The sequence below is a fragment of the Pituophis catenifer genome, unplaced genomic scaffold (genome assembly GCF_029215685.1).
Source record: "Pituophis catenifer annectens isolate HBS135680 unplaced genomic scaffold, rPitCat1.0.hap2 SCAF_1, whole genome shotgun sequence".
In the NCBI taxonomy this organism is placed as follows: Eukaryota; Metazoa; Chordata; class Lepidosauria; order Squamata; family Colubridae; genus Pituophis; species Pituophis catenifer.
In genome coordinates, this window is record NW_027256881.1 from 2450304 (window position 1) to 2467879 (window position 17576).

Genomic DNA, 17576 nt, shown 5'->3' on the forward strand with positions numbered 1-17576 from the left:
AATTTAATAATTTTATTATTTAATAATTTAATAATAACCAGGTTCGCTCACCTTGGCCCTGATTTGAAGGGACGCAGCAGGTGCATAACTGGGTTGCAAAAGTATGGCAGGATTATTCAAAATAAAGGTCTGAATAAGAACCGCCGCCTTTGACTTGCCCCGAGAGTAATTTTTCTCTCCCCCACCTCCCTCTCTCTCTCTCTCCCTCTTTCGCCTCCAGACGGATGTTCCCCCCCTTTCAAAGTGCGGGTCAGCGGCCTGGATAAGAAAGCCAAGTACATTTTGCTGATGGATATTGTGGCCGCCGACGATTGTCGCTACAAGTTCCACAACTCGCGTTGGATGGTGGCCGGCAAAGCGGACCCGGAGATGCCGAAGAGGATGTACATCCATCCGGACAGTCCGGCCACGGGCGAGCAGTGGATGGCCAAGCCGGTAGCCTTCCATAAACTGAAGCTCACCAATAACATATCGGACAAGCATGGATTTGTAAGTGGGCATCTTCCTTCCTTCCTTCCTTCCTTCCTTCCTTCCTTCCTTCCTTCCTTCCTTCCTTCCTTCCTTCCTTTCCTTTCCTTTCCTTTCCCTTCCCTTCCCTTCCCTTCCTCTTTTCCTTCCTTCCATCCATCCATCCATCCATCCTTTTCTCATCTTTTCCTTCCCTTTTTTACTTTCTCCCATTCTTTCTTCCCCTTCCTCTTTTTTCTCTCCTTCCTTTTCTCCCTTCGTCCGTCCTGCCTGCCTTTTCCCCCCATTTCCTCTTCCTCTTTTTTCTCTCCTTCCTTTTCTCCCTTTTCTCCCCATTTTCTTTCTTTCTTTCTTTCTCTTTCTTTTCTTTCTTTCTTTCTTCTTTCTTTCTTTCCCTTTCTTTCTTCCTGCCGTCCTTTCTTCCTACCTTCTTTCTTTTTTTTCTCTTTCTTTTTTTCTTTCTGTCCCTTTCCCTTTCCTCCTTCCCTCCCTTCCCTTTCTCTTTTCGTTTCTCTTTTTCTTCCTTCCTCCTTGCCCTTTTCCTTCCTTCCTTCCTTCCTTCCTTCTCCCCTCTCTCCCTCCCTCCCGCGTCTCTACTTTAGTTCTTTCCTTCTGGCCTTCTGGGGGGGGGGAATCCTACGCCATTGACACGCGTCTCTATCTTCAGATAATCACTCCATTGGGAACTGGAGCGGGGGCAGGCGGGCGCCGCCTTTTCGTCCCCTCTGAAAGGCCCTTTCTTAAACGGAGCCCCGGGGTGCAGGATCTCGACCCAACCCCGGCGTTGTTGTTGTTGTTGTAGTTGTGGGGGTGACGTCCGGCCACTGCCAGCTCGAGGTCCTTGTTCCTAGTTCGGGCCCCGAGACCCCAGTGGTGGGGACCCTTTTTTTTTTTTTCTCCTTTAGCCTTTTCCAGCCTAGGTGTATAAAATAACAATACCCTTTACAACGATCTTGATAGGATCTTCTTTGCGCAAATATTTGCGCAGGATAAAGTTTGCGCGTCTCCTCTTTCTGTCTGGGGAAGGGAGCAATTTTCAAATGGCTTCTACCTGGGGGGGGGCTTGTTATTCCAACCCAGTCGCCTGATTCCGAAGTGGGGGGGGAGAGAAGACCCTTATCAGTAGGCAATAAATCCACGCGGCCTCCTCTCTCTCTTATCAGGAGCTTAACGTTCAGAGCAAGCCGGGTTTCTAAGCTTAAAGTGGGGAGGGGGGGGGAGGCCGAGGGAAGTAGTAAAGAAACAAACACCACACACAAAGAAGACCCCCTCCGATTCTCCTTCGCGTACCCCGCCTGGCTTCCCACTCCAGCACCCCAATTCCGATGCAAACCCACCCCGATATTCTCTCTTGCACCTTCGCTTGCTTGGGAGAAGCGCCGAGAGAAATATTAAATTACCGGCTTTTCTCCGGTAATTTAGATTCACAGGGGACCGTAGTTTAAGTAAGCGAAGAAGCCCCATTCAGATCAACAGATTTAATATTTTTTTTGTAAATAAAAGAATCTCTCTGCGGAAAGATTGGCGGAGGAGCGCGGGGGGGAAGAGAAAGAAAATCGCCCGCAAATTTCCTCGGGGTTTTTAATTTGAATTCGGAAGCGAATTTTCCCCGAGGATCGTGAATGTGGTGGCTCCGGCATATTAGCTCTTCTCATAGAGTTGACACCCGGGGGATTTTCGGATGTTTATTTGTATTTCTTTTTTCCCGGCTCTCGGGGAGAAGCGAATTCATTTTCGGAAAGGCGCAAAATTCTTTTTTTGCAATCAGCCGAAGGAAAGTCGTTAAAGCGGGGTCGGGAAAGAGAGACAAACTTAACAAAAAAACCGATCACTTTTCGTTGTTAAGGTGTTTAAGCTCTTCCTTTCCCTCCCCCAATTGCTTCCAAATGGCAGAAGGGGGCTGGATACACCCATCCCATCCCCTTACAAATATTCTGCGGTGGGGAAAATGGGTCCCGGAAGTTGCCAAACTGGATTTGGGACAATTTGGCATTTGAGCCCAGCGACTGAAGGCATTTGAAAACTGGATTCTGCCCCCAGGAATCAGGTTAAAAAAGGCACAATATCTTTCCATTGTGCCTTTTCAATGTATGTATGTCTAAATACCTACCTACCTACCTACATACCTACATACACTGAAAAGGCAATGTATAAATATATATAATGTACATACATACATACATACCTACAAACATACATTGAAAAGGCACAATGTATAAATATATATAATGTACATACATACTTACATACCTACATTGAAAAGGTACAATGTATAAATATATATAATGTACATACATTGAAAAGGCACAATGTATATATATAATGTACATACATACATACCTACATACCTACATTGAAAAGGTACAATGTATAAATATATATAATGTACATACATTGAAAAGGCCCAATGTATATATATAATGTACATACCTACCTACCTACATACATACCTAGATTGAAAAGGTACAATGTATAAATATATATAATGTACATACATACATTGAAAAGGCACAATGTATATATATAATGTACATACCTACCTACCTACATACATACATTGAAAAGGCACAATGTGTGTGTGTGTGTGTGTGTGTGTGTGTGTGTGTGTGTGTGTGTATACATATATATATAATACATACATACATAGAAAAGGCACAATGTATGTGTGTAGTCAGGAAATATAAATTTAAGACACACACACATACAAACATATATATTGTACATACATACATTGAAAAGGCACAATGTATAAATATATATAATGTACATACATAGAGAAGGCACAATGTATATGTGTGTGTGTGTACAAATTATTCTAAAAATACGAGTTCCAGGTATATTAGTAAAAAAAGAGGCAGACATACTGCGAACTCCGGAACTTACATACATACATACATACATACATACATACATACATACATACATTGAAAAGGCACAATGTATAAATATATATATATATATAATGTACATACATACCTACATTCTGACTTTAGATTATCATCTAGCTGTTTTTGTGCTCGCCTTTCTCAAACGTTAGACAGCGATTCTCCAATCTGGGAATAAAACCCTTTAAACAGAATTATGCCACATTTACAGTCAATTTAAATATATATATTTAAAAATGCATTTCTACATCAAGGAAGCCCTGTTTGAAAATCAAATGAAATACAAAAGGGTGCCCTAGACTTGTTTGATCTCGGGGTAGCAAATGAGAGAGAGGAGGAGAAAGAGAGAGGGAGAAACAGAGAGGGAGAAAGAGAGAGAAAAAGAGGGAGCGAAAGAGAGAGAAGGAGAAAGAAAGGGAGGGAGGGAGAAAGGGGGAAAGAGAGAGAGAGAGAAGAAGAGGAATACTTTTGATTTTTATGTTTTACATTGCTGCAAAAGAACATTAATGGGCGCATCTGAATCTAGACAGGGCAGGAGAAATCGGTTAAACAGCAACAATAAAAAAAAAGACCTTATTCATTAAAATCACTTTAGACGTTTCAAGCAAGGAGGAATTATTTCCATAAATCTTGACTTCGTTTTGTTGTGTTATAACTTGACCTCCTTTTAAACTCACTTTAAGAGGTTATGAAAAGGTCTTTCTCTCTCTCTCTCTCTCTCTCCCCCTCCGGGAAAGGGAATAAAAAAAACAAGTTGAATTACAGGTGTATCTTACAAAAGCCGGTGGGGGAGCAAAAAATCCCCCCCTAAGATTCTGATCCTCGGCACCACAAGTCAGTCTCTACTTTTAACAGAATCCGGTTTTTTTAAAAAATTACAGCTTGCAAGCAAGAATTGGGGGGGGGGAGAGCCCAGCCCGCCCCAGTTTGCTATATATTTAATTTTCCCCCCGTGGAATGCGCATAGGTAACTTTTTCCGTGGGTTTGTGAGAATTGAGCGCCTTCAACGTTTAAGTGGAACCTCCTTTCCTAATTTTTCCGGCCAGGTGGAAATTCAACTCAGGCCTTCTTGATGTGAAACCCGCCGGGAAATCTTGCAGGGAGGGCCACACGGCTGTTAGGTGGCTGGAGAGAGGGTCTGAGGGAGATTTCCCCCGTCATTCAGGTTATCCAAGATGCTTTTTGGAAAAAAGACAGCTGGACTTTCTTTCTTTCTTTGTTTGTTTTTTCCTTGAAGGCCTTTCGCTTCTCATCCCAAGAAGCTTCGGAACGGAAGAAGCTCCTCTTGGATGAGAAGCGAAACGCCTTCAAGGAAAAACAAAGTCCAGGTGCTTTTCGAAAAAACGCACTTTTGAGAAATGGCTGAAAAAGAAGGAAGTCAATATTTGGACGCTTGGGAGGGTGTCTGTCCTTATTTTACAGGCGCACCCACGCTGTTCCCATCCCGCCCTCCCCCCCCAAATTAAAAGTCACATTTTGGGGAAAAGGTGGGATTCAGGACACAAAAAATTCTGCCTCGAAGCCGGCAGCAGAAAGAGAGAAATTATTTGCAGGGATGAGATGGTTAAAACACTATTGTAAAGGCTAAAGGTCTCTCTTTTTCCCCCACCTCCTCTTCGTCCTCCTCGGCCTCTTTGGATCTGGGTTGGGGTGGGTCGTTCGTGGGGGGGGGGAAGAGGAGTCTTCCTTAAAGATCCCCACCCCGCCATCATCATCATCATCATCATCATCATCATCATCATTATGCCACTCGATCAAGGCGCGCTTAACAATCCTTCCCTTCGCGCGGGAGGGAGAGAGAGAGAGAGAAAGGGTGGTGGGATCTCGGCGTATGGAACCAGTAGAGAATGGGTCGTTTGAAGGGCAGGAGTGGGTTTAGTGAACGGGCAGGTTTCCTTCCTCCCTTATTCCCCCCTTCTTTCCTCCCTCCCTCCCTCCCTCTCCTTTTCTTCCTTCCTTCCTTCCTCTCTTCTTTTCTTCATTTCCTCCCTCTCTCTCTTCTTCATTCCCTTTTTTCCTTCCTTCCTTTTCCTTCCTTCCTTCCTCCATCCCTCCCTGCTTCCTTCCCTTCCCCTCCCTCCCTTTCCTTCCTTTCTCCCTCTCTCCTCTATCTCTCCTTCCTCCCTCCCTCCTTCTTTCCTTCCTTTCTTTCCTCCCTCCCCTTTTCTTTCTTTCTTCCTTCCTCCCTTCTTTTCTTCATTTCCTCCCTCTCTCTTCTTCATTCCTTTCTTCCCTTCCTTCCTTCCTTCCTTCCTTTTCCTTCCTTCCTTCCTCCATCCCTCCTTGCTTCCCTCCCTTCCCCTCCCTCCCTTTCCTTCCTTCCTTTCTCCCCCTCTCCTCCCTCTCTCCTTCCTCCCTCCCTCCTCCTTTCCTCCCTTCCTTCCTTCCCTCCCTCCCTCCCTTCCCAACTACTTCCAAAGGCCCTTTTGCCTTTTAAACTGATCGCAGGAATCTCGCCTTGAACTTGTCCCTGAGTTGGATCGCGTCCCAAACTGTGAGCCTCACATGCTCCGGGATGGGAGTTGTGGGGGGGGGGAGCGGGAAAGAGAGAAAAACGGCGGGGCCTTTTTCTGAAGGCCTCCAAAGATTCAGCCCCGGATATTTGGCAGGGTGAAGTATTTTTGCCTCCCCCCCCCCCCCGTGGCAAAAGAAAAAGGAAAACCAGCCGGGGCGCAAGGGTCTCGTTGGTTCCAAAGCTCTGCGACCCCGAAAGAGGGGAAGACTGTCTGAGTTTGGCACAGGGACCCCGTTTCTAAAGAAACGTGCTTTTGGGGAGCCGGAGTGAAAGAGAGGAGGGGGCAGTGTTACCCGCAGATCCAGCAAGCAGCGCTGGAAACGGGGAAGGCGTAGAATTCAGCGCGGCTCCTTTTTTTCCCCTCCTGATAATTTTTTTGGTTGTGTTGTATACCCTGTTGTGTTGCTTTTTCGGTTCGGTGGGTCATCAGCGCCTCCTCGCGAGTCGGTCGTTGGGCCTTCGCCCTCGTGGAAGAAGGGCGCTTCTCGGCGACAGGGCAGCCCCTTCACTCGCCTCCGAGGAAACGCCACTCGGGTCTTGGAGGGATATTAGGAATATTACGAATATTCCCTCAAGAACGCCATCCTATGACCCGACTTAATAAACGGTACCGGCGAGGATAAGGGTGTGGCTCCCGGGCGATCGAGGCTCTGTCCTCCGCGTCCCGCAGAAATGGCTTACGGAGGGGTTTACTTGCGAGTAAGGAAATCAAAGCGCACTAGGATTTGGGATCAATCCCCTCAAAAGGATTTGGGACTAGGAAGCGACAATTGCGAGTGGGTCTCCCACGCGAGGACTGTGACCCGCTCGTTCCCGCGAGGCTTATTCCCACGTGCTTTAAATACAGACTTTAACACTGAAGGCAATTTCACGCGTGCAATCCGCAAAGCAGGAGCCGCCGTTCCGACGTGCTTTGCTTGCTTTAGCAAGGAAAGGTCAGGCTCGAGGCTTCCCGCTGTCCATCCCATAATAAATAGAAGCAAAGCCCTTTTGGAGTTGAACGGAAATCGATGGCAATTAAAAAGCGCTTAGCTCTTCCCTCTGCTAGACTTCAGAGCAGATTCGAGGCTTAAAACGGACCTTAAACCCCGATTCTCCTGGGTTTAACCGGCGCGTGTGAATCGGTATTTCTGGAGTCGAGAAACAATTCCTGGAGCCTTGCGACCATCCTTCCGTGGTCGGTAAAATGAGGACCCGGATTGTTGGAGAAAACGTGCTGACGTTTGTTAAACCGCTCAGAGTGTGCTATAAATGCAAAGCACCACGGAGCGGTATATAAATCTAAGCGCTGTCTCTTCCTTTGCTTAGATTTTTGGATTCAGATATGCGGGCTCCAAATCGTTTTAACAATATCTGGAGCAAGAGATAAACCTCAGTTGTGAATTAGCTTAAATTTCACCCCCCACTTCTTGTAACACCACCAGTCGTATTCCCACGGTAGCCTAAACCACAATCTAACTTGGCCATATTTTAACCTAGCCTGATTTTTGGACTCGGGCTCCGGGACAAATCTTTTTAACAGTATCTGGAGCAAGAGATAAGCTAGATAAGTTGTGAGCTAGCCTACATTTTTCTCCCTTCTTCTAACACCACCAGTCTTATTCCCACGGTAGCCTAAACCACAATCAACTTGGCCGTGTTTTAAATAAACCCTGTAGCCAGCTTCGAGATCCTCCTGTGAACTCAGAATCGTGAGTTGATCGAAACCCACCATAGAAGTGAAACTGTTTGGAATATAAGCATAACATATGCGGCTGCCTAGAGTCGCATAGGTGAGATGGGGCGGCTGTATAAATCGAATAATTAAAGAGAAATAAATTAAATTCCCCCCCCCCCCAGAAAACACTTTAGGCTTCCAGCTCAATTGAGTAAAGCAAGCGGCAAGTTGTGTATCAAGGCAAGTTGTGTATCGAGTGCACCGTGGCTGCCTCCGTTTTAGGATTGATCTCACCTATTCCTTTAATCCGAATTATCAGCCAAGGCCCATCTATTGGCACAGAGGCGGATCGGGCGCAGAGATTCTTTTTAAACTGGTTTGAGAGAAAGCCCCTCTTTTTGAAGTTCACGGAAGCTTCCTTCGGAGGAATTAGATCCGCCACACACACAAACACACACATACAAAATGTAGCTTGTGCAAAAATGACATGGTTTGAAATTACGGGGCTTCCCCTTCGTTTAAACCCGCCATGAATTCAGTTTAAATGAAGTACCGTAGCAACCCAAGAAAGGGACCGACTGAGATGAATTAAGAGTGGGGTGTCCCCCCAAAAAAGGGTGGTTAAATGCTGCAGATATAAATAGAAATAATAATTATAATTATTCTGGGGCTCCAAAATGGGGAAGGGTCGAAGATCCTTCTGAAAATCGTCTCGGGTAGGGGGGGGTGGGGGGGCAGAGGAAGGCCAAACACGGTTGTGAAACGACCTAAAAACCCTGCTCTAAGTAGTCCAATGGCGCCCGATTTGAGATTGACTTCCGAGAAAACCATTCGGTTCACACTTTGCACGTGGGAATGTGTCTCCGTGTTTTAAGGCCTGGATGTTCAGGCGGTCCCTGGTGAGTAATTAGGTCATTTTAGGGTTGGACGTTAGTGTGAAGCCTCGACGGGCGTTTCTTCCAATCCAGAAGCTGTGAAGCAGGTAGATCTCGTTGGAAACGGATTGCTTTTTAAGGATCCTTGCATTCCCGGATTCTTGCATTCCCAGATCCTTGCATTCAACTCGCAGGGCCTGACTTTCGAGTCACGAGAGATTTTCCTTGTCGCTTGGAAAACCTCCCTCTTCCCCCCCCCCACTTAATTTTCAGAAGGCAACCCCGCGCCAAATAATTAGGGCAGCTCCCCCCACCCCCACACTATCCAGGTCTCCTCGGGACTGATGAGACTACAAGTCCCATCTCCCCCAACTCGAACTAGTAGCCGAACTTGTAACCTGGGCTTCTGTCCCAGAAGGAATGAAACCTGACTGAATTCGCCAATGGATTGTCACCCATTGTGGCTCGGGAATCCAATGGACAGTAGTTTATAGGGGATCTCCTTAGATGGAGTGGTTGATGATCTATCTATCTATCTATCTATCTATCTATCTATCTATCTATCTATCTATCTATCTATCTATATCTATCTATCCATATCTATATCATCTATCTAGCTAGCTAGCTAATTTATCTTCTATCTTCTAATTTACATATATAATTCTATCTTCTATCTAATTATGTAATTCTATATATCTAATTTATCTAATTATGTATCTAATTTATCTATCTATCTAATTATGTATCTAATTTTATCTATCCATCCATCCATATCGATCTATCTATCTATCTATCTATCTATCTATCTATCTATCTATCTATCTATCTATCATCTATCTATTTATCTCTCTCTCTCTCTATCTTCTAATTACATATCTAATAATTAGATCTATCTATGTATATAATTCTATTTTCTATCTAATTATGTATCTAATTCTATCTATCTAATTTATCTATCTATCTAATTTATCTATCTAATTATCTGATTATCTATCTATCTATCTATCTACCTACCTACCTACCTACCTACCCTGTTTCCCCCAAAATAAGACATCCCCTGATAATAAGCCCAATTAGGCAGGCAATAAGGCCAAGCGCTTATTTCAGGGCTCAAAAATATATGACAGGGTCTTATTTTTGGGGAAACACTCTTATCTATCTATCTATCTATCTATCTATCTATCTATCTATCTATCTATCTATCTAATTATGTATCTAATTATATCTGTCTGTCTGTCTACCATCTATCATCTATCTATCTATCTATCTATCTATCTATCTATCTATCTATCTATCTAGCTAGCTAGCTAGCTAGCTAGCTAGCTAGCTAGCTATCATCTGGAAACGAACTTCCCATATCTGCCCCAGTCCCCTTTTAAGAGATCCGAGCCGGTTAGAATGGGGAAGAAGCACACCAGAGTTGGGGTACACCGCCGTTTTGCTTCAACTTGTTCGGGAGAGCCAGGCGGTTCCTAGACCGGTGGGTCGGCTCCTTCACTTGATCCTCCCCCCCCGCGCACGAGCCAGCTTTTAGGATCGCTCCCTCTGCGCCGCGCTCTTCTCTTCGCCCAAAGGGAGACCAAACCAACCGACGCCGTTGCAGTACGTCGGGGACTTGTTCTCTTTATTCGCCAGGCTCTTGGATCCAAAGGGATCCAAGGCTTCACTTCTGGAGATCTCCGGCCGATCCGATTTTCGTGAAGCGTGGAAGTGGAAAGCGGGGTGGTGGGGTTTGTTTGCGCTTTCCCCCTTTGTTTTCAAACCAGCTCCGGTGAGAAGGGAGGGGGGTGGGATCCTATTGGAATTCCTGCGGCTCTCCGCTGTTTGTCGGTTGGGTTGCTTGCAGCTGAGGTGCGGAGGACTAGCGCCTTAAGGGAGGCCGCGAGGAAAGAAACGGGTTTCTGTCGGCTCACTCCGATGTACTGTGGAGTAAGACGTCTTAAGGGACGCGGTGGCTCAGTGGCTAAGACGCTGAGCTTGTAACGGGGTGAGCTCCCGTGACTTGTCCCAGCTTCTGCCAACCTAGCAGTTCGAAAGCACGTAAAAAATGCAAGTAGAAAAATAGGGACCACCTTTGGTGGGAAGGTAACAGCGTTCCCTGCACCTTTGGCGTTGAGTCTTGCCGGCTACATGACCACGGAGACGTCTTTGGACAGCGCTGGCTCTTCGGCTTTGAAACGGAGATGAGCACCGCCCCCTAGAGTCGGGAACGACTAGCACATATGTGCGAGGGGAACCTTTTTACCTGTCTTAGTGACCAAAAGAAGTTGGTGTGCTTGGGGTGGTCGCCTTTCCTCCTTTTGGGGAAGGGGCAAAGCAGAAATCCTTTTGACAGCCTCTGGATTTCCATGGGAGTCTAAAAAAGGAGGGGAGGGGGCTTCAAAACTGTTTCCAGCGGAGAAACTGGGACTTTTCTTACCTATCTTTAAACTGTCAGAATTATTCGTATTAATCTTGTTTTTTGTTATTGGATGTAATTCTGGATCGATTTTTAACATTTTCTTTCTTGATTTAAGAGCAGGGAGAAGTTTAGAGGGCTTCCTCACAAGTAAAGCTTGACAGATTGAGGTTTTGGGGCGCAAATAATTCCTTGCTGAGTTTTGGTGCCGTTTAGGCCCAGGGTTTGGGGGTGGGGGAAAGAGAGGAGGTGGGGGGAACAAGCTAAAGAAAGAGAAACCTGAAAGACAGAACTCTCGACATGGCCTGGAGCACAGGAAAGCAGTCTCTTAAGATCCCCTCCAATACAGGTAGCCCTTGACTTACAACTGTTTCAATTAGTGACCAGAATTACAACAGCACTGAAAAAGGTGGCTTTAGGACTGGTCCTCACACTTATGACCGACAGGTGCTTGGCAAATGCTATGTATTTACAACAGTTGCAGTGTCCTGGGTCCCAAATGATCATCATTTATGACCTTCTTAGCTGGATTCTCCAATCCAGATCATGAGGGAACGGCCAAATTCCCTTAACAACCTCATGATTCATTTAACAACAGATGCTATTCGTTTAACAACCGTGGCAAAAAAGTTAAATACTCCCTGAATGACCACTGTGGTTGGATAATTCTGGTCCCCACTATACTCGTAAGTCGAGGACTACCTGCCCCGTAATTCCTCTCCCAGGACCTGGCTGATCAAATAATGATCATCGTTATTTATAAATATATAAATTAAAAAAGCCAATTGTGTATCATAAAAGCACACCAAGCAATGTGAGGTTTCTCTATCTAGGACCAAAGCAAGACATTATTTGAGCCAGAAACCGCAATTTCTAAAGCTTTACTCATGAGGAAGCTCCCTAAATTTCTCCCTGTTCTCCCTGTTCTTTTCTCCCTTACCAATTTTAAAACAACCCTTTTTCTTCTGCTTTTTCATTTATTTTTTTGCTTAAAAAAAAAAACCCTGTCCCCTCTCTCGGAACTGGCTTTATCACCCTTGGAATTTTTTCTCGGTCTCTTCTACCACCAGCAAAAACATTTTATGCCTGTTTTTCCATTTCTACATCTCCACCAAGCGGCACCGAATCATCCTTGTGTCTCTACTAGCAAAATTAAAAATTTTTTTAAAAAATTCAAGTTCAGCTTCTTGGATTAAATTTGGAGTGCGCTGATCCTGAAAAGGATTGTTTGTTCCTCTGGACTTTTTCCCCCCCTCCTGTTTTGCTGATGCTTTGCTTCTCCATCCTGTTATTTATTGATTTGTTACGGGATTTGCAGTGTTACTATGAACGTATTTGATCACAAGCTCTCCCACTTCTTTCTCCAAAATAGGTTGTTTTCCTACCCCCTCTAATTTTACTGGAGGGTGGAAGGATGTGATGGGATTTTTCTGGCGTAAAAACAAAACAATCAGCAGATTTTTAATTTTTTTTTTAAGAGTGTGATCGTTTCACACTCTTTAGGCCCAGATTTTTCCCCCTTCCTCTTTTCCTAGCTTTTAACACCCGTTTTTTCCTCGCTTCCTTTACAGACCATCCTCAACTCCATGCATAAGTACCAGCCGAGGTTCCACATAGTAAGAGCAAACGACATCCTCAAATTACCTTACAGCACTTTCCGAACATACGTGTTCCCCGAAACCGACTTCATCGCGGTGACCGCTTACCAAAATGACAAGGTAAGAACCTGGTGGGATACGCCCCCCCCCCCCGAGGTGGGGGATTAAGGGTTGAGGGCAGTAGTGGGATTCAAGTAATTTAACAACCGGTTCTCTGCCCTAATGATTTCTTCCAACAACCAGTTTGCCAAACTGCTCAGAAAAGTTAACAACCGGTTCTCCCGAAGTGGTGCAAACTGGCTGAATCCCACCACTGATGTGGGGGGGGGGGTTCTCTCTTCCTTAATTTCCTGGTTAGTTTCTCCCCCCCCCTCTACTTTAAGCTCTTACTTCTAAAGAGCTAGATTTGGAAAACCGAACCGGCTGAAAGAGTAAAATATTTCCAATGGGTAATTCAAGATAGACTGCCATGATCCGTGGAGGTTCCATCGAGCTTTAAGCTTGTCTCTTTTTGCTCCTCTCTCACTCACTCTCTCTTTCTCTCTTTTTTTAAGTCCAGGAATTTGAGACAGGCAAACACCCCCCCCCCCCATCAAAGCAGGGTGTAAAGCTAGTATTAGAGAAAGAGAAATCTAAACTCTGTTCCTTCTCTTTTAAAAAAAAAAAAAGTCCAAGAATTTGGGACAGGTAACCACCCCATCAAAGCGGGGTGTAAGGCTAGTAATGGGGAAAGCGAAATCTAATCTCTGCTCTATGATTTTTGACTGGAGGCTGAGCTTTAAATTATATTTTGCCTTTATTACTTTATAGGTAACTCAATATATCCAATATTCCTCCCTGCTCCTATTTCCCCCATAACAACAAGGTGTGAGATGGATTTGGGCTGAAAAGAAAGGGACTGGCCCAAAGTCACCAAAACCCAACTTTCATGCTTAAAGTGCAGCTAGAATTCACCATCTCCTCGTGACCTGTTCAAGGTCACCCAGCTGGTTTTCAGGTTTACCGTCTCCTGGTGATTAGCCCAAAATCACCCAGTCAACTTCTCGGGCCTAAGGCGGGACTAGAACTCTTAAACATCTGGTGATTGACCCAAACTGACCCAGCCAGCTTTTGTGCCTTGGGGCAGGACTAGAATTCACACCTCCTGTTTTCCAGGCCAGAAGCTTAACTACTACACCAAAGTGGTTCTTAATATGTCTATATGAATATTGGAAGGGAATATCTCATCCGTGAAACCTATATATCTATATATCTCCATCTCTCCATCTCCATCTCCATCTATCTCTATCTCTATCTCTATCTCTATCTCTATCTCTATCTCTATCTCTATCTCTATCTCTGTCTCTGTCTCTATCTCTGTCTCCGTCTCCGTCTCCATCTATCTCTGTCTCTGTCTCTGTCTCTGTCTCTGTCTCTGTCTCTGCCCTGTCCCTGTCCCTGTCCCTGTCCCTGTCCCTGTCTCTATCTCTATCTCTATCTCTATCTCTATCTCTATCTCTATGTCTCCGTCTCCGTCTCCATTTTTGTTTTTTTGTTTTTTAAATTTGATTTATATGACGCCCTTCTCCGGAGACTCAGGGCAGCTTACAATGTGCTAAGCAATAGCCTTCATTCTTTTGTATATTTATACAAAGTCAGCTTATTGCCTCCACATACTGGGTCCTCAATTTACCTACCTTAGAAAGGATGGAAGGCTGAGTCAACCTTGAGCCTGGTGAGATTCGAACCTGCAGTAATTGCAGGCATCTGGTCTTAACCAGCTTAATAACAGGGTGTCTTAGACCACTGTACTACCAAGGCTCCATATCTTATCTATCTATCTATCTATCTATCTATCTATCTATCTATCTATCTATCTATCTATCTATCTATCTATCCAAATATGTACATATTCAAACTATCACTCTGTCTATCCTCCTGATTTTTTTTTTTTGTCCTCTAGGACAAAAATACCTTCTAGGTTTTAAGAGGTGTTTCTGAATCTTTATCTGTCTTCCAATGTAATCTTCGAGAAACTCCTTCAAAAGATGCTTTCATATAATTTTTCAGTGTTCATTTTTCCTCATTGGGGGGTGGGGAGAATAATAATAGAATAAACGGAGGATTATTGTAGGCTCCACTAGTTATGTTCACTAGAAAAGTAACCCGCATGACTGAAACTATTGCTCGCATCCACATGAATCAGGCCTCTTCCTAAAATGATGGCTAGTTTTTTCCTGACCCACCAAGCTACTCAACCCCCATTGAAACCTAGTTTAAATGTGTGAAACCACATGTGGTTAGATTATGGGTCTGTGTGCAGATTACAGCTTTAAATTAGCTTGATTCTGCAAACGTTTAGCTAACCCTTGGACAAGGGGCGCTTGGAAGCACGGACCAGTTTTCCCTGAATTTTGGGGGGCAGAAAAGGGGCAGGGAGGTAGAGAACTGGGGGCTGAATTCCCCCCCTTCCCCGTAACCAGGTTACGCTGCCAATTTAATAAATCAGGTTTTACACTTTTTTCTTTTTTTTCTTTAATTTATATGCCATCCTTCTCCGGAGACTCAGGGCAGCTTACAATGCGTTAAGCAATAGCCTTCATACTTTTGTATATTTATACACAGTCAGCTTATTGCCCCCACAAACTGGGTCCTCAATTTACCTACCTTAGAAAGGATGGAAGGCTGAGTCAACCTTGAGCCTGGTGAGATTTGAACTTGCAGTAATTGCAAGCAGCAGATGTTAATAACAGTGCTTTAGTCCACTGTACTACAGGCATTTCCCTGAATGCACGAACCGGGAAGTGAGTTTATTTCTATTGATATTATTGAATTTATTATATTTGTCTGCCGCCCATCGAGGCAACTCTGGATGGCTTCCCACCCTAAAATGAAACCCTAAATGCAACCTATAGCTATAGAAAGTCACACTAACACTTACGAGCAAATACAGGCTTCCTTGCAAGATGCCATTTGTTTAAAATTCACTAAGTAAAATTCTAAAACCGATCCAGTCGAGTAGGCCTTCCTAAGTGGCTTTTCTCCAGGATCTTTTACCTGATCCCGGTTGTGGGAATCCAAACCAATCCCGGGTTTCCATCAGAGGGGTCGGGGCGTGCAAAGCCTTCTTGAAATACACACAAGAAACCCCCGTTTTTTGTGTCTCTCGCAGCAAAAACCTCTGGTATAAAATCGGTGGCGTTTTTTCTTTCTTTCTTTCGGAAAAGGCGCTTTTGATTTGCGGCTCAGCCCTAGAAAAGGAAGGAAGGAAGGAAGGAAATTGGGAACCCAGGGAAAAAAAAAAGTTTTGAGTTTGCTTTTAAAGTTCAATTAAAGTCCGGATCCAAGGTATAATAAACAACAACCCCCCCCACCCCCCACCCCCAGCTGGAAATCGGATAGGAATTAAATTTTGGAAGCCGGCAGGGAAGGAAGGAAGGAAGGATGGATGGATGCGGGGAAATTTTCTTTTGCAAACGCTTGCAGGAAAAAGGCCTTTTTTTCATTGCCGGTCTCTTCCCCCCTCGTTTCCCCCCCTCCCACTTTCGCTTGGGGGCTTTCTCTCTGCGGTGGGCGCTTGGCGTTTGGAGGGTCATTCATCGATTGACGGCCTTCGCCCTTCAAATTGACGAGGCCACCAGGCGAGAGGAGCCCAGCCAGCCTGGGTGAAAAAGTGGGGGGAGAAAAGTCCCTGTAAAATCGACTTTTCTAGATCTCTAGGTCCAGAGATTGGGGTGAGGAGGGGAGACCCTAACCCCAATCCTAACCTTAATCCTTTGCCGCCCCCAAAAGGCCGAGCTCAGGTCCTGCCCCCTCCCCTCTTTCAATTCACTCTTCTATCCAAACCAGCATTGTCTCCATTTCTGCAACATTCTTTTTTAAAACCGGATAGTCCTCGACTTACAACAGTCTTGCTTAGTGACCGGGGTTACAATGGCACTGAAAAGCATGACCTATAGCCAGCGGTGAAATTCAATTTTTCTTACTACCGGTTCTGTGGGCGTGGCTTGGTGAGCGTGGTGTGGCTTGGTGGGTGTGGCAGGGGAAGGATACTGCCAAATCTCCATTCCCACCCTACTCCAGGGGAAGGATACTGCAAAATCCCCATTCCCTCCCCACTCCTGGGGGAAGGATATTGCAAAATCTCCATTCCCACCCCACTCTGGGGCCAGCCAGCTACTCAAAATTTCCGCTACCGGTTCTCCAGAATTTATCAGAACCTGCTGGATTTCACAACCTGCCTATGGCCATTTTTCACACTTATGACCATTGCAGTGGTTCCCCCCTCCATGTGCACCCGCCTTTGTCCTCCTTTGCCCCCCAAACCCTAACCCTGCGCCCTCCTTTACCCTCCAATAGGCCGAGTTCAGGTCCTTTCCCCTTCCCCCATCTTTCAATTCGCACTTTCTTCTCTCCAAACCAGCATTGTCTCCATTTCTGCAACGTTCTGTTTCTAAACTGGATAGTCCTCGACTTACAACAATCTTGCTTAGTGACCGGCGTTACAACGGCACTGAAAAGCACGACCTATGGCCCTTTTGTACACTTTTGCACACCATTGCGGCATCCCTCCCACCCCTCCACGGGAAAGACATTCAGATGCTTGACACCAGAGTCCTATTTATGACGGTGGCAATGTTTCAGGGGGGGGGGCAGTGGTGTCATGTGATCCCCTTTTGCGACCTTGTCGGAAGGTCGCAACAAGGGAGCTCGTGACTCTGGGACATGGCCCCCGTCGTAAACGTGAGTCAGTTTGCCAAGCATCTGGATTTTGATCACGTGACTGACGGTCCGAAGTGTGAAAAAAGGGTCATCGGTCACTTTTTTTGAGTGCCGTTGTCGCTTTGAACAGTCACTAAATGAACCGTTGTAAATCGAGGACTACCTGTACTTTAGATGCAGCAAAAGAGACCAGTGATGGCTAACCTTTTTGCCATCGCGTGCCAAAAGCGGGGGGAGCACGGGGGGTCACACCTGTGTGTGCCGACACCCATAATTCAATGCCCCCCTGCGCCCGCCTGTCGCTCCCCCACCGCTTTTGGCACGTAATGGCATGGTGGGCCCAATAGGCTCGTTTTTTCGCCCTCCCCAGTGTCCAGAGGCTTTCTTGGCGCCTGGGGAGGGCAAAAACAACCTTTCCAACCGCCCTGGAGGTCCTTTGGAGACCGGAAACAGCCCATTTCCCGACTTCCAGTGGGCC

At 45.5% G+C, this 17576-nt stretch overlaps 1 protein-coding gene across 1 annotated transcript in view; it reads left to right on the plus strand.

The window, feature by feature from the left end:
- The first annotated feature begins 236 nt into the window (after nt 1-236).
- Nucleotides 237-17576, plus strand: part of TBX2 (T-box transcription factor 2) — a 48321-nt gene continuing 30981 nt past the window's right edge. Inside the window, exons 1-2 of the mRNA XM_070931997.1 lie at nt 237-489; nt 12371-12517. Coding sequence (XP_070788098.1) covers nt 289-489; nt 12371-12517 — 348 coding nt within the window. The 5' untranslated portion in view covers nt 237-288. The remainder of the gene's footprint in view (nt 490-12370; nt 12518-17576) is intronic.